Below are 21,961 nucleotides of genomic sequence, written 5' to 3'. Positions count from 1 at the left end.
TTAATATCTCCTATGACATTTAATACAATCGTTTAGGATGTATAATTATTTTCCTCTGTCCTCTTATCTTACGAAATTGCAAATTACTTTAGAAAGCTATCAGGTTCTTAGCTTTGTATATACATGCCTTCCACATAATAGTTCTCAATAAATGTTAAATTAAATTGAAATTGGTTATGTAATCCTCAATTGATTTCTCTTTCTCATTGATCAGTGATTCTCCAAAAAATATAAATATATAAGTCTCAACTCTTTTTTATCATAATGATTTAAGGTACAACCATTTATGAGCTACAATACTTCAAGGATTTATGATTTTGGTGGTTTGGGTAGGTTGAAACTGCTTTCTTCAAGCACCTGCATTTATTCAGACTACTGTGACTTAGTTGATGGTTTTAAAAAGCTGCTATGGCTGCATAATTCATCACCCTAAGTCATCCTGGTGATAAGCCTTTTCTTATTTACCTAGGATGAACTTTTAAATGACAGACATACATTCACTCAAAGTCTTACCAGGGTGGTAGAGCCTGGTTAAGTAAAAAAAACCCAGGGAAAACATTTTTACAGTCAAAGGTTCTGATAAAGGACTCATTTCCAAAATATATAGAGAATTGACTCTAATTTATAAGAAATCAAGCCATTCTCCAATTGATAAATGGTCAAAGGATATGAACAATTTTCAGATGATGAAATTGAAAATATTACCACTCATATGAAAGAGTGTTCCAAATCACTATTGATCAGAGAAATGCAAATAAAGACAACTCTGAGATACCACTACATACCTGTCAGATTGGCTAGAATGACAGGGAAAGATAATGCGGAATGTTGGAGGGGGATGTGGGAAAACAGGCACACTGATACATAGTTGGTGGAATTGTGAACACATCCAGCCATTCTGGAGAGCAATTTGGAACTATGCTCAAAAAGTTATCAAACTGTGCATACCCTTTGATCCAGCAGTGTTTCTACTGGGCTTATATGCCAAAGAGATAATAAAGAAGGGAAAGGGACCTGTAGGTGCCAAAATGTTTGTGGCAGCCCTCTTTGTAGTGGCCAGAAGCTGGAAAATGAATGGATGCCCATCAATTAGAGAATGGTTGGGTAAATTGTGGTATATGAATGTTATGGAATATTATTGTTCTGTAAGAAATGACCAGCAGGATGAATACAGAGAGGATTGGAGAGAGTTACATGACCTGACGCTGAATGAAATGAGCAGAACCAGGAGATCATTATATACCTCAACAATGATACTGTATGAGGATGTATTCTGAAGGAAGTGGATTTCTTCAACAAAGACAAGATCTAACTTAGTTTCAATTGATCAAGGATGGACAGAAGCAGCTACACCCAAAGAAAGAACACTAGGAAATGAATGTAAACTGCTTGCATTTTTGTTCTTCTTCCCGGGTTATTTATACCTTATAAATCCAATTCTCCCTGAGCAACAAGAGAACTGTTTAGTTCTGCACACATATATTGTATCCAAGATCTACTGTAACTTATTTAACATGTGTAGGACTGCTTGCCATCTGGGGGAGAGGGTGGAGAGAGGGAGGGGAACAATCGGAACAGAAGTGAGTGCAAGGGATAATGTCGTAAAAAATTACCTTGGCATGGGTTCTGTCAATAAAAAGTTATTTAAAACAAAACAAAAAAACAAAAAACAAAAACCCAGGATTACAACTTCATACCAGATCTGAGAGCAGAACTTTAATGGAAAAACATGCTGTCTACCTTTGCATAAAACTTTGAATTAGAGGGCAGACATAAAGAGAAGTGCTATTTAATATTGGTTGTATAATCTCTGCCCAAATAATTACATTAGTAGCTTTCTGTAGGAGTTTTTTTTTTGTTTTTTATCAGCATTAGTCCTGTAGTCTCACGGTGGAATATTATCAGTTAAACACACTATCACATTTCCTTGCTTTACACAAGAATAATCTATTAATGCTGCTGTAATGCTGGGATTATATTTATAGATTTATGATATTGGCTCAGTGTGCTTTGGAATATTTATTTGTCCCACCCTGTGGCTAATTATCCTCCAGTTCACTACTTCTTAGACTTTGAGGTATCATCCGTTCTTATCACATGAATGGGCTGGGTTAATTGGGCTGTGATGAATGCCGTTGTGATGATGACTGTGCTCCCAAATTGGGTTACGGAAGACATTATCTTGACGTGAGTGAGGAGCAGCATCTAGATGTCACAGACAAAACTTGAACAGGAGCTAAAAATGACACCAACCAAGAGTAAAGCAAAAAAAAATTACCCTGGCATGGGTTCTGTCAATAAAAAGTTATTATTAAAAAAAAAAAAAGAGTAGAGCAAAGACAGCCGGTGTTCTGAGAGTCTTTGTTTTTGAGAACTCCCTAGCTGTATACCATTTCAAAATTTTCTAGCTTCATAATTTTACAATCATTTTTTGGGGAGGGAGGTTTAGTGTGCGTGTGATTCTGTATCTGTGATTTCATTGAGTATTTGGTAGGGAAACCATTCTCTGCCAGGACAAATTAACTGCTTCCTGATCTCCCTTGATTCTAGTGCCCTCCCATTGATAATTATTTTTAATTTACCCCGTAAACATTTCATTTAAGAGGGGCTGTCGGTGTGCTGTCTCCCCTAATAGCGGTGAGCTTCCCAAAAGCAGGGATGACAGGTCTTTCTTTGTACTCGCAGCAGTCAGTACAATTCCTGGCACATAGTATGAATTTAATAAAACGATTATCGAGTGACTAGGGAGTTGTTCGGAAGCCCCGAGTGAGGTGATCTGTCTTGACTCATAGTAAATATGTGCCTAAGTCTTCCCGAGTGCAGCGTCTGAGGCTAACGAGATGCCCCTCTTTTACAAATTTAGTGGGCAGCGAAGCCATGGCAGCGCAGGTGCCAGCGGAGGACACAACGCGGGTTTGGCGGACGTTGGGCGGCCGGGGATGAAGCCCGGGGAGACGCGGTTCTTTTTAGGCCTCATGCACCAGGGTGACCTTGGCGTTCGTTTAGCGCACACACAGCACGGACACGCGGCTCCTCCGTGGCTTCTTTTTCTGGGACAGACTGGTGCTTTCCTGCCCGGGCCGGGCGGCAGCTCGCTCCCGCGGGGCAGGAGGCGCGGTGGTGACGCAAGCCGAGGCTCTGGGCGGTAACCTCCGCCGCCGCCGCCGCTGCTGCCGAGCCCCGGAGCTCGCAGCCCGGGGGGCGGGGCGGGGCGGGGCTGTTGGGAAGGCAGGGCGGGGCGGACGCCATTGCGTTGCTATGAGCTGGCTCGGGGGCTGCGGAGGCGCTGGGCTATAGGCGCGGCGGGGGCGGCGGCGGCGGCGGCGGCGGCGGGCAGGGACTGCATCCTCCGGTCTCTTTCCTGGGTGTCCCCTCCCCCCGCCTCCCCTCCTCTCGCGCTCGCTGGGATCTGGGCTCCGAGGCTCTCCTCACATCTCGCTCGGTCTGGGCGGGCGGCGCGCGCAGCTCCCGAGGCGCCGAGTTGCGGAGCCGCGCGGCGGTTCCGGGGATGGGGAGGCGGCGGCGGACGGCGGAGAGGATGCTCCTGGGCTGAGGCGGAGCCGACGAGGGAGAAGGCGGGCGAGGCGGCTGTGGGAAGGATGGCTCACTCCGGAGCTGCCGCGGCTGTCCCCGGGGAAAGCGGCGAGCGCCGAGGCTCGGGCTCCTCGGCCTCGGGCCCGGCGGCGGGTCTGGATGGCGGAGGGCCGCGGGACTCGCTGAGTCTGGAGGAGATTCTGCGCCTCTACAACCAGCCCATCAACGAGGAGCAGGCGTGGGCCGTGTGCTATCAGTGCTGCGGCTCCCTGCGGGCCGCCGCCGGAGACCCGCGCGGGCGCCCCAGCCGCGCGCCCCGCCACCGAGTGGAGGCGCCCGCGCAGATCCGCGTCTGGAGGGATGGCACCGTTACCCTGGCCCCCGGGCTGGGCGACGCCGGGGAGCCGCCCCCGAGCGCAGGTAATCGCCCCCACCCCGCGTTCTCCCGCCCTCGGTCCCCATTCCGGGCGCAGCCCTGAAATTCACAGGATTCGGGGTCACGAAACCCTTAGTCGAGACCTTGCGGGGCTGGACAGTGTAGGGGGTGACTTGGCTTTGCAACCCCCCCTTCTCCTTCGCGGCATCTATTTGCCCTTCTCCTGGCTCCCGCGCCCATTGGGAGGAGCTTGCAGGCTCCGGGCTCGGGGTGCGGGGAGGAAAAAGTGGCGGCTTCTGGGGCTGCTCTCCTGCTTGATGCAGAGCTAGCTCCCATGTAGGTCAGCAGCATCACGAGGGGCAGGGGAGGGGAGGGAAGGAGAGGGGGAGCCTAGCAAAACAAAGGAGCTGTCAAGGGGGAACTGTCCCATCTCCAGCTAGTTGGGGGAGCGGGGAAGAGTTGTCTCACTCTGTGGTGGCTGCGTTTGAGGGTCAGGTCTTTATTTTGGGTACCTTTTTCATTCCACTTGGAGCGAAAGATAGAGCTGAAGGATACCAGTTACTCTTCCTCAACTTTATGCGACAGCTGTTCACAGCTTGTTTATGAGGTTGTGTGGGTTGGGCCCTTTTCCCCCCTTCATATTGATATTCCTATATTATATTTACTTGCCATTTCTGTACATAACCTCAATGAGAACATTCAGCATTGGTTATTCATTCACGCTGTGAATAAGGCATTGTAAAATGGGCTCATTATATAGTTTAAACATCCTTGTAGACGAAAATAGCAAAACAATTTCTTGGAAAAGGCACCTAACTACATAGGAATAGTCTTACAACGACAGTTTTAATAAAACTCGAATCGTTTTCTTTAAATTTTGGAGTGTAAAGAGATCTGATTACGGAAGAGTTCCAAAACTAGCATTGATAATTTTTTTTTTTGGGGGGGGGGAGCAAATACAATGGCCATTAAAAAAAACTCTAAGATCACAAAGTATCGTTTTCAAAAAAAAAAAAGCAAGAAAAATAAGTGCTTTTTTCCATCATTTAATCTTCTAGATGATGAATCTGAATTTATAGGATGAACATTTTAATGAGTAGGTAAACCTTGGTTTCAGAGCCTACGCTAATTGTAAAATCTTCCAAATGAGCACTTTATATCCAGTGGTCATTCAATAAATCAGTATTGATGAGGGTAATTTGTGCCGTCTGTCACTTTGATTCTATTAAATTTTTAAATTTAAAATAATTCTGGGGGAGGAAGGAAGGAGGGACCCTTAATATAGAATTTAATTAGTTAAGGGAATTTCTCTACTCTATCTGTACTCTCTATAATTTAATTTAAATTTTAAATATTGTATTTAAATTTAAAGATTCCTGGACCATTAAGAGAAAAAGTGACTTGTGCAATATCACACCGCTAGGAAGTTAGGTCACTTGTTGTTTGTTATATAACTAACTATTGTTTTTAAATCCTTGGTTGTTTTAAATAAGCCTTGCAGGTTATAAGTCTGGAGAACATGATTTTTCCATATTCTATGTTAGAAATCCTAAAACGATAGGAGTCAAGGATTGTAATGGGAGGGAAAAGGGGGCTTATTTAAAAGTGGTTGGTCACAGCAGTAATAGAGTAATGTTTCTGAAAAATATACATCCTAGACACCCTGGTTTGTGAGGCAGTGTGGTATATTGGAACGACCATTGGGTGAAGGAGTAAGGATTGTAATTTAACTATGTGACCTTGGAAAAGTCATTTAGCTCCTTTGAGCCTTAGACTTTTTTTACCTGTAAAATGAGATTGACTACAAGAAGGTCCCAGCTTTAAAGTATGTACTTTTAAACTTTTCTTTATCTGGTACAACTTTAGAATCTTAAATAATGTTTTAAATTGTTCTAGTTAGCAAGTTGATATAAGATACTTTATTAGCAGTTTTTAGATTTTGTCTTTAATTTACTGACCTAATCTTAGGAACCAATTATTTTTCTTCATTAAGATAATGATGTGTGATAATATATTGTCCATATATAAAGAGAACATAATTGATATGGTTGAGCATTGAGTTTTTTGTTTTTTGTTTTTTTGTTGTTGGTAATGTATTTGTGCCCTTCACACAAACTGCTTGTTTGCCTTTGGGTCCAATGGCAAACCATACATTTTTGAGGTTGCTGGGTTCAGTGATAAAAAGTAGGTTGTTTTACAGTATCTGTTTATCTGTCGAGTACCTTATTGGAGTATTTGTGGGCATCCACATTCAAATCATTAGGATTTTGGGACTTCAAATCATTAAAAGATGAAACTAGCTACACAGAGGTATTTCATTAGAGGATTAAATATGGTATTAATTTTTAGAAGAAATTTTTAGAAGAAATCCTTAGACACTTTATTCCATCTGGCATTGATAGAAATCCCACTTTTGAGTAAAAAGATATGATCAAGTTAAAACTTTTATAATTAAGGAAAAATTAAGGGAAAAAACTTGTAGTAGATAGGTACTGAATATGTATTTACATAGTAAGAGATAATAGAATTGTGTTTTCTTCAGTTATCCATTACTTTAAATGTTTTTATTTTTTAAAATGCCTTAAAATATCACCTAAATATATCAGCAATGTTTCTACTTAGTGTTTGATTTAAAAAGTAATTTTGGTAACTTAACTAGTCAGATTACACCAGATATTGAAGTATTGAAGACCAGAATTGGAAAAATCTTAGAGTAAATTAACTCTTATTTTTATACATGAGGAATTTGAGATCTAGAGATGTTGTCACAGAAACTGTGGAAAGAGCAATAGATTGGGAATTGAGACCTGATCTGATACTTTTCTAAAAATCATTCTCTTCATATTAAAGTGATTATAATAATAATATAATGTAATATGATGAATATAATAATAATTGAACTAGCTAGCTCGCACAACTATTGGGGAAAGTGCTTTGTAAATAAGTGCCAGAAAAATGTGAAATTATGATAATTTGTTATCATGTAATGGTAGAATTGGGACTAGAATACATTTCCTGATTCTTGATATATAACCTACTTTTTTCTATAATTTTCTATAATTTGCAATTGAAACGTTAGAGGCCATGTCCCAGATGGATGAATATTATTGTCCTTGATATAACCTTGGAGGGAGTTTCTTTTACCTGGAGAATACAGAAGGAAGTGAAGTATTATGAATAGATCAGTGCCATTATTTCTTCTTTTCTCACCAAGGAAAAGGTATAGAAAGCAGCAGCAGAAGATATAGCATTTCAAGTGCTTTAATGGTTTGTGCCAGAAATTCTCTTCCACATTTAAGTGATAACTCCTGAAGCATTATATTTAGTTTGAAGCATGAAAACTGATGGAATTGTTCAATTAGATTAGATAAAATAGAATAAAAGAAGATAGGTTATAATGATAAGCATATAGCATATATTGGAAGATGAATTTGAAGGAGGGAGAACTTGTATTTAGTGTTCTATCTTTGCTTCCAGCACTGGAGTGGCAGAAATATAATACAGATATGAGGTACAGAAACGACATATTGAACTCAGCTTTTATTGAATGTCTGAGAGTCAAAATGATTAACTGAATCCTAAAAGTAGTGATATAATTTATTGAGGCTGCCCATAGTACCAGGGCAATAGTTGACTTAAGGAAGACCTGTGATTCTTCTGAAATGATCTATTTAAAAGATGTTTTCTCAAATATTCCTGTGATATAAGACTTGGGATCTTTGACAAACATTTCACTATGGTTCTCATTTTACGAAGAAATCAATTAGTAGCTATTTATTAAATATCTACTACATGCCAGACACTGTGCTAGGCACTAGGTAAACAAAAAATTAAGCAATCCCTGTCCTTAAGGAACCTGTTTTATTGGGAGAGGCAACCTATAGATAAATAAATGCAGCATGTGTACCAAGAAATTTTTAGAGGAAAGACACTCGGAATTGGGGGAAATGTTTCAAGTAGAATATGGTGTTGATTCTTGAAGAAAATAAATCCTAAGACATATTACTATGAAGGGAGAACTGTACACATCTGTACCCATCTGTGCAAAGGCACAGAGATGGGAATGTCATTCATGAGAACTAGTAAGAAGGCCAATATGATAGTACAATAGTACAAGAGCAATAATGTATGATGAACCTGGAAAGGTAGATTGACACCAGATTGCAAAGAGTTTTAAAAGCCTGAAGAGTTGATATTAGGTACTGGAGACAATAGGAGCAAACCATGTTTGAGTAGGAGAATAACATAGTCAGACCTGCATTTTAAAGAAATAACTTTGGCAGCTGTGTGGAGATAAGAATAGAGTTGAAGAGTGATCAGTAAGGAAACTGTCATTGCAGAAGTCCAAGCAAGATATGAAGAGGGCCTGAATTCCTGTGGTAGTTGTATAATAGACAGGATCTGAAGGGAGAGCTCTTATGGAGATAGAATATCAGGATATCCAATTTTAAATACCTAAAAGGAAGTTGGTGATCAGCTACTGGGTCTAATAACATAAGACATATAGATCTGAGAGTCATATGTATCAAAGTGAAAGAAATTGAGGTCCACATGTAGTTAAAGTAAGATCGTTGTTAAAAAAAAACCCAAAAAAAACAAAAAAGCTATTGGGTGACCAGGAAATGATTAAATTATAAACTCTAAATAAAGAATCATCTCATTCTTGCCACCCACAATAGGTATTTAAATCCTTATGGATTGGCTAACTTCTGTTGCTTAGTTTGTTACCCCACTAATCTTTTTATTTACATTTGAAACCTGTTGCATTAAATGAACCATAACATATAATATTTAAAACACAAAATGTCAAAAGCATTAAATTATGACGACTAACTGAACATTAATAAAATCATTTTAAATCTGAGAAAATGAGTTAGATCTTTAGGAACAAATGCACATCTCATAAAAACATTGCTGTTTGAAATTTTACTTTTTGCTTATTTTGTATTTTACTTATGTTGTCAGTTTCTTTAGTAATTGTATAAGTTTCATTTGTGTAATAGGTGTCTTTTTTTGAAAGTATACATTTCTCTTGATTTGATTGATTGGCTGCTTGATGTAGTGCCTGGAACACTTGAAGAACTGGTTTGAATTCTGCTTCAGGATTTATTCACTAGTGGTATTACCCACAGCAAATAACTTAGCCTCTCTTGCCTCAGTTTCCTAATCAGTAAAATGAATCTAATAGTGGCAGCTTCCTAGGGTTGTTAAGAGGAACAAATGAGATAATATATACAGAGCACTTTACAAAACTTAATGTGATGCTAGTGTTAGTCATGATATAAAAGAGAAGGGGAAGAGAAGGAAATAAGCATTTAAATAACACCTATTCAGTAAATGGCACTGTATTGAGCACATGTCTCTGATTCTTAAAACTACCCTTTGAGGTAGGTCATATTATCCCCATTTTACAGTTGAGAAAACTTGAGACAGAGCTTAAGTGAGTTGCCCAGGATCACAGAGCTAATGTATGAGGTCAAATTTAGGTTTCCTGACTTCAGGACCAACACTTTATCCACTGTTATATCAACTATCTCCCAAAAGTGTGTTCCAAAAGTCTTAGTGCAATTTTTAGTCAGTTTTCCTAAAATGAATAGTAAATGTCTGTGGGCACACTAATAAAAGAATGAGAGTGGATTCTTATAGGGAACATTCAGGCTTTGTTTGGAATATATAAAAAAGATATGATCAGTTATGCCTGTCCATAAAGTTTATACTGATACATTTTAGAAATGCATCTAGAATAATGCCCTTCTTGTGTGCAGAATGTTGGCATGGTGGAAATTTCTTGATCTCTCACATCCTAATATTTGTTCTCCCTGTGAAGATGAACAATTGGAGAGAGAGATGGGGAATTACTTAAAACACATATTGTCTACACCTGATGTTTCATAATACTATGATGACAAAGGCAATCCTACATGATGTGTTAAGGTTAAATTCTACCATGATTTGATATTCCTGAGAGGTGTAGTTGTCAAAGTTAAACTGGAAAGATATATTTTCCTGAAGCTGTTGGAATGATTTGTGCTAGTTATAAATGTTATTTTAAGGTAGTTAATACTACTAAGGATAAGAATAATAAGTTGTGAATTTAAAGAAAATTTTTTTGGACCTGATTGCATTTAGGTCTGAGACTCTTGGTAGGGGAACTGTCTCTACTGATTTATAAGGCACCTCCTTTTTGAGGGTAATTAGAAGTTAAATGCTCAGGGTCACACAGCCAGTTTGTATTTGGGCAGGACTTGAACCCAGTTTTTCCTGATTGTTAGGTCATCTTTCGATTGTACAACACTGATTTCAAAAAGTACAGTTAAACTGAGAAATCTATAATTCAACCTGACATAAACATGGCCCAAATGTTACTTATACAATTTCATCCCAGTTAGATGATGATGAAGATATAGTATGAGATCTGAAAATCCCTAATCTTTAGAATCAAGGAACATGTGAATTATGGATTTTTACAGAATTAAAAAAAATTACATAATAATCAAATCCACTTTTTACACATCTCAATTTCCTTATGTTGTTTCTTCCCCTTCTGTCTATATGTGCCTTGCTTGTCAGTTTTCTTTTTTCTTCCCTATCTGGCTAGCTCATTTTGTTCGTTCTGTTTCCTTTGGTTTCCTTCTTATTAGCCATAAAAAACTATTAGCCAAAAAAAAACTATTAGCCATAGTCAAAGCAGAATAGAGGCTTGAATTTTATATGGCTTTTTCTGCAGATTTATAGTCTTATATAATTCAGTAAAATAGAGAACACTTTCTAAGAATATTTTTACATTTTGATAAGGATTTCTTGTATTTATTCTCATCCTGCTCATTTGGTATAAAGAATTTACTTGATTCCATTTTTAAACCTCTTATGTTAGTATTGTGTCTTGATTTACTTTTTAAAAATTAGATTTTATTTTCACATCTGCATTCTTTCCCCCCTTAATTTTTTTTTTAAGACTTTTAGCAATTTTTTTTGGTAGTTTGATTGAGCTAATGATTCAGATACTTTTTTATTGCCTTACTCTTGATAACTTATCATGGGGATGTGATAACTAATGAAATGTAAAAGTTGCCTCTGCTATGAAGTTAAGATAGTGTGAGGCTGTCAAATTTTGAGATTACTAACGATTTAATTGCAGCTTTGATAGTGGGAACTGGGACCATACATTAAAATAAAATACCATATTTTTATTAGTTTTTTTTTTTAGTATAGCACACAGTATTTTTAGTCATGAATTGGAATATCTTAATTTTATTTTTTATTTTTATTTAATAGCCTTTTATTTACAGGTTATATGTATGGGTAACTTTACAGCATTGACAATTGCTAAACCTCTTGTTCCAATTTTTCCCCTCTTACCCCCAACCCCTCCCCCAGATGGCAGGATGACCAGTAGATGTTAAATATATTAAAATATAAATTAGATACACAATAAGTATTCATGACCAAACCGGTCATTTGCTGTACAAATAGAATCAGACTCTGAAATATTGTACAATTAGCTTGTGAAGGAAATCAAAAATGCAGGTGGGCATAAATATAGGGATTGGGAATTCAATGTAATGGTTTTTAGTCATCTGCCAGAGTTCTTTCTCTGGGCGTAGCTGGTTCAGTTCATTACTGCTCCATTGGAAATGATTTGGTTGATCTCATTGCTGAGGATGGCCAGGTCCATCAGAACTGGTCATCATCTAGTATTATTATTGAAGTATATAATGATCTCTTGGCCCTGCTCGTTTCACTCAGCATCAGTTCGTGTAAGTCTCTCCAGGCCTTTCTGAAATGATCCTGTTGGTCATTTCTAACAGAACAATAATATTCCATAATATTCATATACCACAATTTATTCAGCCATTCTCCAACTGATGGGCATCCGCTCAGTTTCCAGTTTCTAGCCACTACAAAAAGGGCTGCCACAAACATTCGTGCACATACAGGTCCCTTTCCCTTCTTTATGATCTCTTTTTGATATAAGCCCAGTAGTAACACTGCTGGATCAAAGGATATGCACTTTTTGAGCATAGTTCCAAATTGCTCTCCAGAATGGTTGGATGTATTCACAGTTCCACCAACAATGTATTAGTGTCCCTGTTTTCCCACATCCCCTCCAACATTATCTTTCCTTGTCATTCTAGCCAATCTGACAAGTGTGTAGTGGGGAATATCCTAATTTTAGACATGAGAGCTGGAGAAGTCAAGTGGCTTGCCTCTGCTTGCCTCATTTTGCACAATTTTTTAAAAAAATTCTGTTCCATTCTATTAAATTTTGAAGATCCTAGAAATCTGGATATAATTATTAATAATTTATTAATAATAGCTTTTCATTTTCAAAATACAAAATGTTTCAACATTCACCCTTGCAAAATCCCGTGTTCCAAGTTTTTCTCCTTTCATTCCCTCTACTCCCCTCCCCTAGACGTCAAGCAATTCTACATATGTTAAATATGTGTAATTTTTCTATACATATTTCCACATTTATCATTCTGCACAAGAAAAATCAGATCAAAAAGAAAAAAATGAGAAGGAAAAAAAGCAGCAACAAAAAGATGAAAAAACTTATGTTTTGATCCATATTCACTCCCCATAGTCCTCTCTCTAGACAGTGTTGACTCTATCACAAATCCATTGGAATTGGTCTGAATCACTTCATTGTTGAAAAGATCTATGTCCATCAGAGTTGATCATCACATAATTTAGTTGTCACTGTACAATGTTCTTTTGGTTCTACTCAGTTAGCATCATTTCATGTAAGTCTTTCTGAAATCATCCTACTGATCATTTCTGATGGAACAATAATATTCCAAGAAGTTGGACTGGAGTAGAGACAGATTTTGAGGTGAGGAGACCAACCAACAGACTATTGCAGTAGTCCAGATGTGAGGTGAAAAGTGTCTATGCCAATGATTGATGATAGTCAAAGGAGAAAAGGGGCTGCTACATATAATGTAATATAAGTAAAATTGACAGGCCTTGTTAGCAGAATAGATAAGTGTAGTATTCTAAGCATATTAGGATGATTGTGTAGTATTCTAAGCATATTAGGATGATTGTGTAGTATTCTAAGCATATTAGGATGATTGGTGGGTTTTTTTTTTGGAAAAGATTTTTTGGTCATGTTGAATAAGATGTTCACAGAATATACATAAGATGTTCACAGAATATACATAAGATGTTCACAGAATATACATAAGATGTTCAGTAGACTGTTGGAGATGTGAAACTGAAAGTCAGCAAAGAAGGTAGGGAAAAGCATAGAGATGATAACTGAATCAGAGCAAAGCCTTTAATAGATCACCCAAGGTTAGCATTCTTGGAGCTACTTGTAATGTAAATGGATGGAAATGTAATGTAATGTAAATGGAATTTATAGATAGATGAGTAGGTGTTTAATGTGTGATGTGATTTTTATTGTTTACTTATTATTACCAAAAAGTCTATTTTGACCTGTCTTGGTATCTAAACTGCCATCATTAGATTGCCCCTTTTAGGTTTAAGGGCTTTAAGTTTTTAAGTTTTTTTTTAAGTTTTTAAAAACTTTAAAAGTTTTAAGGCTTTTAAGTTTTAAGAACTGCTTAGAACAATACAGATGGCAATATAGAATATTCCTATAATTGCTATCAGCTAATACCTGATAGGTTGATCAGATTCCTTTCGGAAAGATAGGTCTTTTGGGAATCAAACATAGGAAGAGGAAGAGATGATAGGAACTCAGGAAAAAAAAGGTAGAGCCTGTTTTTATAGTTAACTTTAACCAAAAAATAAACACAGACTTACCAGGAAAGTGAATTTATGAATGAGTGAATTAAAAAAAAAACATTTATGTTTATGTCAGTGGCAATACAAAAAGAAACAGACTTTACACCCTCAAGGAGCTCACATTGCAATAGGGCTTATAGCCTTTCCTCCCATTCCAAGCCCAATACATGCAAACACTCAACATACATACACCGAGGAGAATTTAGTTGCAGGGAAGAGGTGAGGTGACAAGGTGGATGGTAAGGCCTAGCTAGGGGCCCAAAGGATACTTTAGCAAGGTAGATGACAGTGCCCGAGATTATGGAGGGCTTTTTGGCATGTTGAAAGCTTATTCCTTTGCCTTTCAGGATATATAGCTCATTGTCTCATTGCTGTAAAGAAAAGTAAAATACTCCTTCATCCTGGTCTCTTTTGCCTGCTTGTTTTAGTCAGATCTACAGTGAAGTATCTGTTTCTGGCCATAATCACTGCCATTGCTGAGCCTTTCTTGTTAATTTGTATATTGTTTAATTTTTGGTTTTGTAGTTTGTGTACTATTGATAGAAAAAAAATAGTTCTTTGATAACTTTTCTCCTAGAACATTTCTGTCCCTTTCTGTCCTTTGTGTGTTTGGTTACCAAATACATACATATTTTAATAGTTGGCTATATTAATGAAGGAAGCTGCAGTTAAATGGAAATATAATTTTGCAGTTATAATCGAAGCTCCAATTACTTATTTGGGTGGAAAAGAACTGTATTGGAGAAGTAGTTTTTATCATATGCCCAAAGACAAACATTTCATGGGGTATTGGTCATTATGTGTAGTGATATTAATGATAAATAAATTTACTTTGCATCCCATTATCAGTTGTCTGAGTTGAAGGTAAATTCTACAAAATATATACAAGATATATAAAATCCTCTGATACTTGATGTCTTTAATGTTTCAAAGATCAGTAATATCTTTTTCTGTTAAAATGTAGTCAGTTTCTTTTCTTTTCTTTTTTTTTTTTTGTAGTACTATTTGCTGCTGTCCAATGCTTACTCGTGCTTTTTGTGAAAAAAAAATGTTCAGTGATTTAGAAGCATGAGGTTTTTTGCCTAATGTAATAACTAGTCTGATGTCTTTTCTTTCTCCTAAGCCATACTTTCCTAAATATTTATCTCCATCTTCCCTCCTTTTGTGTTCTCTCCTTTTTGTGTTCTCTCCTTTACATGGTATCAAAGTGTGTATTGATAGGATTTGGAGAATATAATCAAGTTCTTAGTAGAATTTTACTATCACCTTTTCCTTAGTAATTGATGTTGAGGAGTTTAGCTGCAATTGTTTTCATGGTGATCTTTAGCACTGCAATATATGATGACCCCAAATCCCATAAAATAATGTATATGATCAAAATGATCAAATGTATATGATCAAGACCAGTCCCTCTGCCAACTCCTTTCTTTACCTCTCCAAGGAAGATCTCTGAGCTAATCCTCCATATAGCGTCTATTTTTTTTCTTCTGATATAATTTAAAGCAAGAATATCAACATGGATATAATTCTTAATTAGTTTAATTAGTGGTCATTGCACAAAGATCTTACATTTAGAGGACCAGAAATCAAATTGAAGTTTGTTTTCAGTTCTAAAACTATGCTGTTTTGCACTCTTTGCCTCCCTGGGGGTTGCAGGAGAAAAGGGATATATAGGAATGAAGGCTGTTTTTATTTTTGCTTTTGGTTTGTTTTGTTTCAGGAGTTGCCTTGCACTACCAAAAAAGATGTATTATTAGGCCAACTTCCTGATGATGCAGTTTTATGATTAAGTAGGTTTTTGTTGTTTTGTTTTTACTAGATCACTTAATTTAAAGCTTAGACAAGCTCATATATTAAAACACTACAAGGAATTTAATCACACCTATTCTGCATTATTTTTATGTAGAGTGATTATCCATCATTTCATAGTATTGAAGTCATCAGAGCCTCGACCTTCTTTCCTTCCTTTGCTCCCTATTGCCTGAATAGAAAAAAAGGAAAAAGTATATGCTTAAATTTTTATTTTAAAGAAAACAGACAATTCAGGAAAAATTTTGGCTTATAGTTGTATTTAGTTTTTGTTGATACAAAACAAATGGTATACTTCATGTAGAATAATTAATCAAACATTTATTAAACCTCTGCTATATGTCAGAAACTGTTAGGAGCTGGAGGATTGTAGGGTACAAGGGAATAATTTTTAATTTTAATAATTTTAAATAAGTCTGGAAAGGTTGTGAAGGGATTGAGTTGTCAAATAGAAGATAGTATTTGATCATAGGGCAACAGAGAGTGGACTGGATTTTATGGAGAGGGAGAGGGACAGGGAGAGAGAGAGGAAGGGGGGAGAGAGACAGAGACATAGTTAGATCACTTTGATAGCTGAGTTGAGGATGGGGTAGAGTGGAAAGAGAAGGCAAAAGGCCTGATCTAGGGTGTGACTGTGAGTAGAGAAAAGGCAACCAGATATGAGATGTTGTAGCTGTAGAAATGATAAAAACACTTTATGATCAATGAGAGATGAGGAAGAGTGAGAAATGAGGGGGAGGGAGGTGACTATAAGGATAGTGACAAGCTGGATAGATAGAAATAGGGTAAGTTCACAGGAGGGATTTTGAAAGGTATAACAAATTCTGTTTTGGACATGTTGAGTTTGAGATGCCTATGAGTTATCCAGTTGGAAATATCCAAAAGGAAGTTGGTGGTGAAAGAATAGAGCTCAGCAGAGTGACTAAGGCTGTATATATAAGACTGTATATATAAATCTGTGAGTTATCTGTGTGATGGATGATGAGCTAGCAAAGAATGATGAGTGATCAGACTGGTAGGAGGAGGTCCAAGAGAGAGCAGTGTATCTCAAAGCAAGAGAGTAGTCAGAAGTATCAAATGATGCAAAGAGGGCAAGAAAGTTAAAATTTGAGAAAAGACCATGACATTTGACAACTTGGACATCATTGATATGTCTGGAGAAAGAATTCGTTTTAATGTTGGGAATCAGAAGCCAGATTGGAAAGGAATGAGAAGTGAATAAGAAGAGAGCAAATAACATCTAGAATTTTAGATAATTCTAAATAAATTTGGGAATTGTGAAAGCATTTTAGATTAGATTGCAGAATTTCATTTAGGGTATTTGCTTACCTCCTATTTGCTTATACAGTATTCCTGTTTTTCTGCTTCACTCCTATTTTCACATTCACATGCATTCCTCTGTGTGTATAATTATATTTCTCCAGGTAAATAGTGCTTTGTAGTTGGTCCTTATAAATTATCATTCTGAGACCTGTGACTGTGTTTTATATGTAGGGAATTTGAGAATCAGAAAAATGACTTGTCCTCCTAGTAGCTAGTAGAGGTAAGAATAGACTGGATTTTTAAAAAATGAAGTAGTTCCATCTCTAGTAAACATACACTGGCATTTTGCTGAAGCCTACTTAAAAAATTGTTCTTGTGATTTCACTAAGATAGGGAGTTTCCCATTAAGGAACTTCCTCTAGCACATATTTAACCTATATCCGACAGATTACCATCTTGGGGAGTGGGGAGGTGAGGGGAGGGAAGGGGAAAAATTGGAACACAAAAATTTGAATTCAGGGAATGTTTACATATATTTGGAAAAATAAAATACTATTGAGATTACTCAAAAAAAAACTTCCTCAATCAATGCAGATCAATGCCAGTGTTTTCATTCCTTCTCAGATGTTCCAGGGCTCTTCTCTCTCCTCAGCTGAGAACTTTGCCTCATATTTCACTGGAAAAAACTGAGGTCATTTGCTGAGTTCTCTTTTCTTCTTTCTCATCTCATTTGACTTATAAACCTTCCATTCTACTCTTTCCTTTTACTTTATGAAGAGATAACTCTTCCTTGTCAAGGCAAATCCCTTTACATGCACAAATGATCCCCTTCTGTTTTCTCTAGTAGTTTGTAATTACCCTTATTTTCTCACTAATATTTGATCTGGCTACTTCTCTGCTGCCTATAAACATGCCTGCCTTCCACATTCTTAAAAACTCTCATTTGATTCTTATATGCCTGATAGCTAGCTATTTTCTACTTCCTTTTGTAGTGAGAAAGGCATCTATAATTGTTGCCTTCTCTTTTTACTCTTCCTCTTTCCTTCCTTTTCCTTTCCCTGTCTTTTCCCTTCTCTCTCTCTAAATCTCTGCTGTCTGATTGTCAACATTTTCACTCAAATGAAATGCTCATTACAAAGTTACCACTGATCTCTTAATTGCCAGTATCTCAATTGTGTTAACCATCATTTTGATATTTTCATCTCTCTAGGTTTTTGTAACACTAATCTCTCCTGATTCTCTTGCTATTTTTCTGAAATCCTTCTTTGGGTAGATCTCATATTGATTGAGTCTGATAACCACAAATTATCACTCAAGGCTCTGTAATGGGCCTTCATCTCCCATTATATTATTTCACTTGGTGATCTCATCAGCTCTCATAGATTCAATTATCACCTCAATGCAAATGTTCTCAACTGTACAAAAATCCCCAAAACTTTAGCTGGAACTTCTTTCCTGACATTCAGTCTCCCTTCTCCAATTGCCTATTGGATAATTCATACCAGATGTCTCATAGAAGTCTTAAACGGAATTCATCATCTTTTCCCCCCAAACTTTCCCCTTTTCCTCATTTACTTATCATTATCAAAGGGTATTAGCGTTGTCTCAGTCACTCAAGCTTGAAATTTGTGTGTCAGCCTCAAATTTTCATTCTCATTCATCTATCATGTCTAATTCGTTCTCAAGTTTTGTAGCTTTGTATATTTTGTATATTATTGTATATTTATTATTGTATATTTGTATATTTATTTCTTTGTATATTTATTTCTACAATATTATATTTTATTTCTACAATATTATTATTGTATATTTGTATATTTATTTCTTTGTATATTTATTTCTCTTCTGACTATGCTTCCACTCCTTATTACTTGGTATCTAGATGTTTGATGGTGCTTTCACTTGATCTTCATCACATCCAGTGACTGAAAAGGACTCATGCAAGTCTTATTCCACACTCCCAAACAATTCCTCACTTATCTTGCCCCTAACCTTTCCATCCTAAAATCTTTCTTATTCCACTTGACCCTTCCATTTTGGTCTCTGAAATGCTTCTTCCATAGGCAGCCAACTTTCCTTCATCTTAAATCTTCCATCTGCTAATTCTTACTAAAAACTGGCTTCTTTCTGATGACATGTCCTTCCTGGCCACTCTTCTAATCCTTTGATAGCTCGGTTCTCTCCAAATGTAATGCCGGAAAAAATGAGTTTTAATATTAGTATATTTGTATAATTGCATAATTATACAAATAGTATAATTGTATAATTGTATATATTTGTATATATATACACAAGTATAATTGACTGGACAGGACTCTCGTCTCAAAGTATCCAGTGATGAATGTGAGAATCCCAAGTCTTTTTAGAGTATTTTCAAACAAAGAAAGAAAAGAGCAGGAAGTTTTTCAGAACAATTTGGTTCTGTCAGGATCGGGGAGGCTATAAAGCCAGAGTCAGGATGTCTGAATAAACAGAAGTAAAGATGTCAGTGAGGTATCTGAAATAGTCTTCTTTTGGGGAGAGGGATAGCGCCATAAATTCTTAGAAGGAGTTAGTAGCCAGTCCTATCTCCCCCCATCTTGAGTCTCACATTGACAATTTATAACCTTAGAGCAAATGCTCCTCAGTCTTAATGAACCAGAGGGGGATTTTACAACTAAGGGGACTGAGGCAGAACAGTTAAGGAAACTGAGGTAGAATAATTCAGGGAAACTAGTGCAGGGAAACTGAGGTAGAACAGTTCAAGAAGACTGTGGCATAACACCAGGCTACTTCCCTTGCATTAACCATACTTTCTTCATTCCATCTTGACTCCTTGGTGAACCAGTTCAACTCTATACTGTCCTTTTCTTAAATCCCTAGTTCCCTTATTTATTTATTTCCAGGCAAACTTCAGGCTTGTATCATTCCTGCCATTAGTCAGTCCCCTTTACTCTTACAGATGTGCTGCTAAATGAAGATGAAGAAAATCATCCAATTGCTCTGACCAGGTTCATGGCAAATTTGTTATATAGCCTCAATTGGACCCTCACTGTGTTCTCTCCTGGTTTTTTTTCTACTTATCTGATAGCTGACTCCTTCTCTGACTCCTTTTCTGGATTCCCCTCCAGGTCACTCTCTTCAGTCTAGATGTTTCTCAGGGTTCTGTCCTTGGTTTTCTTCTCTTCTTCCTTTATATAACTTTATGTTGGTTCCCATCTTCATAATTCCTATTTCTGTATTAATGATTCTCAAATCTGCCTTTCTGGCCCCAATATTTCTGCTTATTTCTAATATATCCAAAGCAGAACTCATCTTTCTATCTAAATCCTTCCCCCTTCCTATTACTGAGGAGGGGAACACCTTTCTATTCTCAAACTTAGAAGTAATCCTGGATTCTTCATCGTCTTTTACTTCCTATAACCAATCTTTTGCTAAGAATTATCAATTTCACCTTTGACATCTCTTGTATTATACTCCTTATCTTTTCTGTCTTTACTATCACCTTAGTACAGGCTCTCATCTGCCTATCTCAAGTCCTTTCCACTCTCCAAGCCAACTACTACTCATCCACTAAATTGGTTTTCCTAGAATGCAGGTCTGATCATGTTACCTATCACTCCCTCTTTTATACCTTCTCCAACCACCAGCCCCCCTAGTAAGCTCTAATGAACTCTAGTCAGTATCTTATACCTTTTACCCCAAATTTTCAATAATGAATTTTTTCCTCTCCTATTTTCTATCTTCTTTCTTAGAATGAATCTACAATTTGGAATTGGTATTTTGGTATAATAAAATATTGTTATTATTATTATTATTATTATTTTTTTTTTGCTGAGGCAATTGGGATTAAGTGACTTGCCCAGGGTCACACAGTTAGGAAGTGTTAACAGTCTAAGACCAGATCTGAACTCGGGTCCTCCTGACATCAGGGCTGGTGCTCTATCCACTGCCCCATCTAGCTGCCCCTAAATCAATTAATTTTTAAACTCAGTTTTTCTGGGCTGCAAATGTCATTCATATTGGTTGAAATAAAAATTAAATTAAAAAATTAAAAAAATTAAATTAAAATTAAATTAAATTAAATTTAAATTAAATTAAAAAATTAAATTTTTTGCTCAATTTGTTAAAAAAAGTACATCATAAAATTGCCCAGTTGTACTACATAATTTTTTTTTGCTTGTCTAAAAAGTTATTTTATATGATAATTAAATTTATATGATAATTCCAACATGAAACACTATACAAGAGAAAATTTTGCTGTATTAATCATCATATAATATTAGAACAATGAGTTGCATTAGTGCAAAAGTCCTACAGGTTTTGAGAGAACTTCTGGTTTGTTATTTCAATCGAGGATATCCATGCATGAAAAATTGCTGTGTTCCACAAAATATCAGAACATGTTTTATTAATATATATGTAGACACATACACTCAAGATGTTAAAAGAAATAAATTAAAATTCACTTGCTTCCAGAAATGCTTTATTAATAAGATGAAGCCTTTTAGCAAGGCTAAATTTATACTTTAAATTTATACTTTAGCAAGTATAAATTTGGACTGTTTTAAAATGGTAGTTTGATGTTTTACCTCTATTTTCTCTGCCAAGGAGAGTAGTCTTTATCTTGAAAATAATGGGACAAAGCTTTCTGAAAAGAAAACTAAGAAAGACAAACACAGAAAGAATACCTTTTTGCCCTTGAATTCAAGAAATGTAGCCTAGATGCACTATATCTTTGGATATTGAGAGAACTGTAGCAGATGATTACAGAGCCATTGCCAGTAATATTCATGGAAAAAAGAGAGCTATATCAAGATTGCATAAAGCACAAATGACTAGCTCATCACATTTACAACTGGCAAGGAGACTAACACACTGGAGTACAGCGATTGGATCCAAAGAAAATCTGCATAGGCTAGAGCATTATGCTGAATGTAAAAAGATGCATAAATGTCAAGTTTTACACTTGGATTCAAATAGTCAAAAACTTTACTAGTACAAGATAGCTGAAGCATGTTTTTAGAGAACAGTAGTGTAATTTTATACCATTTCAGGCTAAATTAAGAGATGTATCTTTTATTGCATAAGGAGGTGCTAAACCTTCTGTAACCCTTCTGTATCCTGCCATGGTCAGACCCCATCTGGAGTACTGTTGTCAATTTTGGTCACTATAGTTTTAAAAGGACTTTAATAAACCAGGGAGGGAAACTAGGATGGTGAAGGAATTTGTTTTCATATAAT

General features: G+C 36.8%; 1 protein-coding gene across 4 annotated transcripts in view; it reads left to right on the top strand.

Annotated features, from left to right (window-relative positions):
• The first annotated feature begins 3,405 nt into the window (after nucleotides 1–3,405).
• SPIRE1 (spire type actin nucleation factor 1) overlaps nucleotides 3,406–21,961 on the top strand; it is a 148,949-nt gene continuing 130,393 nt past the window's right edge. For 3 of the 4 annotated variants that reach the window (XM_031946662.1, XM_031946660.1, XM_031946661.1), the window contains exon 1: nucleotides 3,519–3,954. In XM_031946662.1, the coding sequence (XP_031802522.1) occupies nucleotides 3,600–3,954 (355 nt within the window). In that variant the 5' untranslated portion in view covers nucleotides 3,519–3,599. Of the gene's footprint in view, nucleotides 3,955–21,961 lie in introns of all 4 variants that reach the window. The other variant, XM_031946663.1, reaches the window with a different exon arrangement.

The sequence above is a fragment of the Sarcophilus harrisii genome, chromosome 1, assembly GCF_902635505.1.
Source record: "Sarcophilus harrisii chromosome 1, mSarHar1.11, whole genome shotgun sequence".
NCBI lineage: Eukaryota > Metazoa > Chordata > Mammalia > Dasyuromorphia > Dasyuridae > Sarcophilus > Sarcophilus harrisii.
Note: the sequence above shows the minus strand (reverse complement) of the source record. Positions and strands in the feature narration are given on the sequence as shown.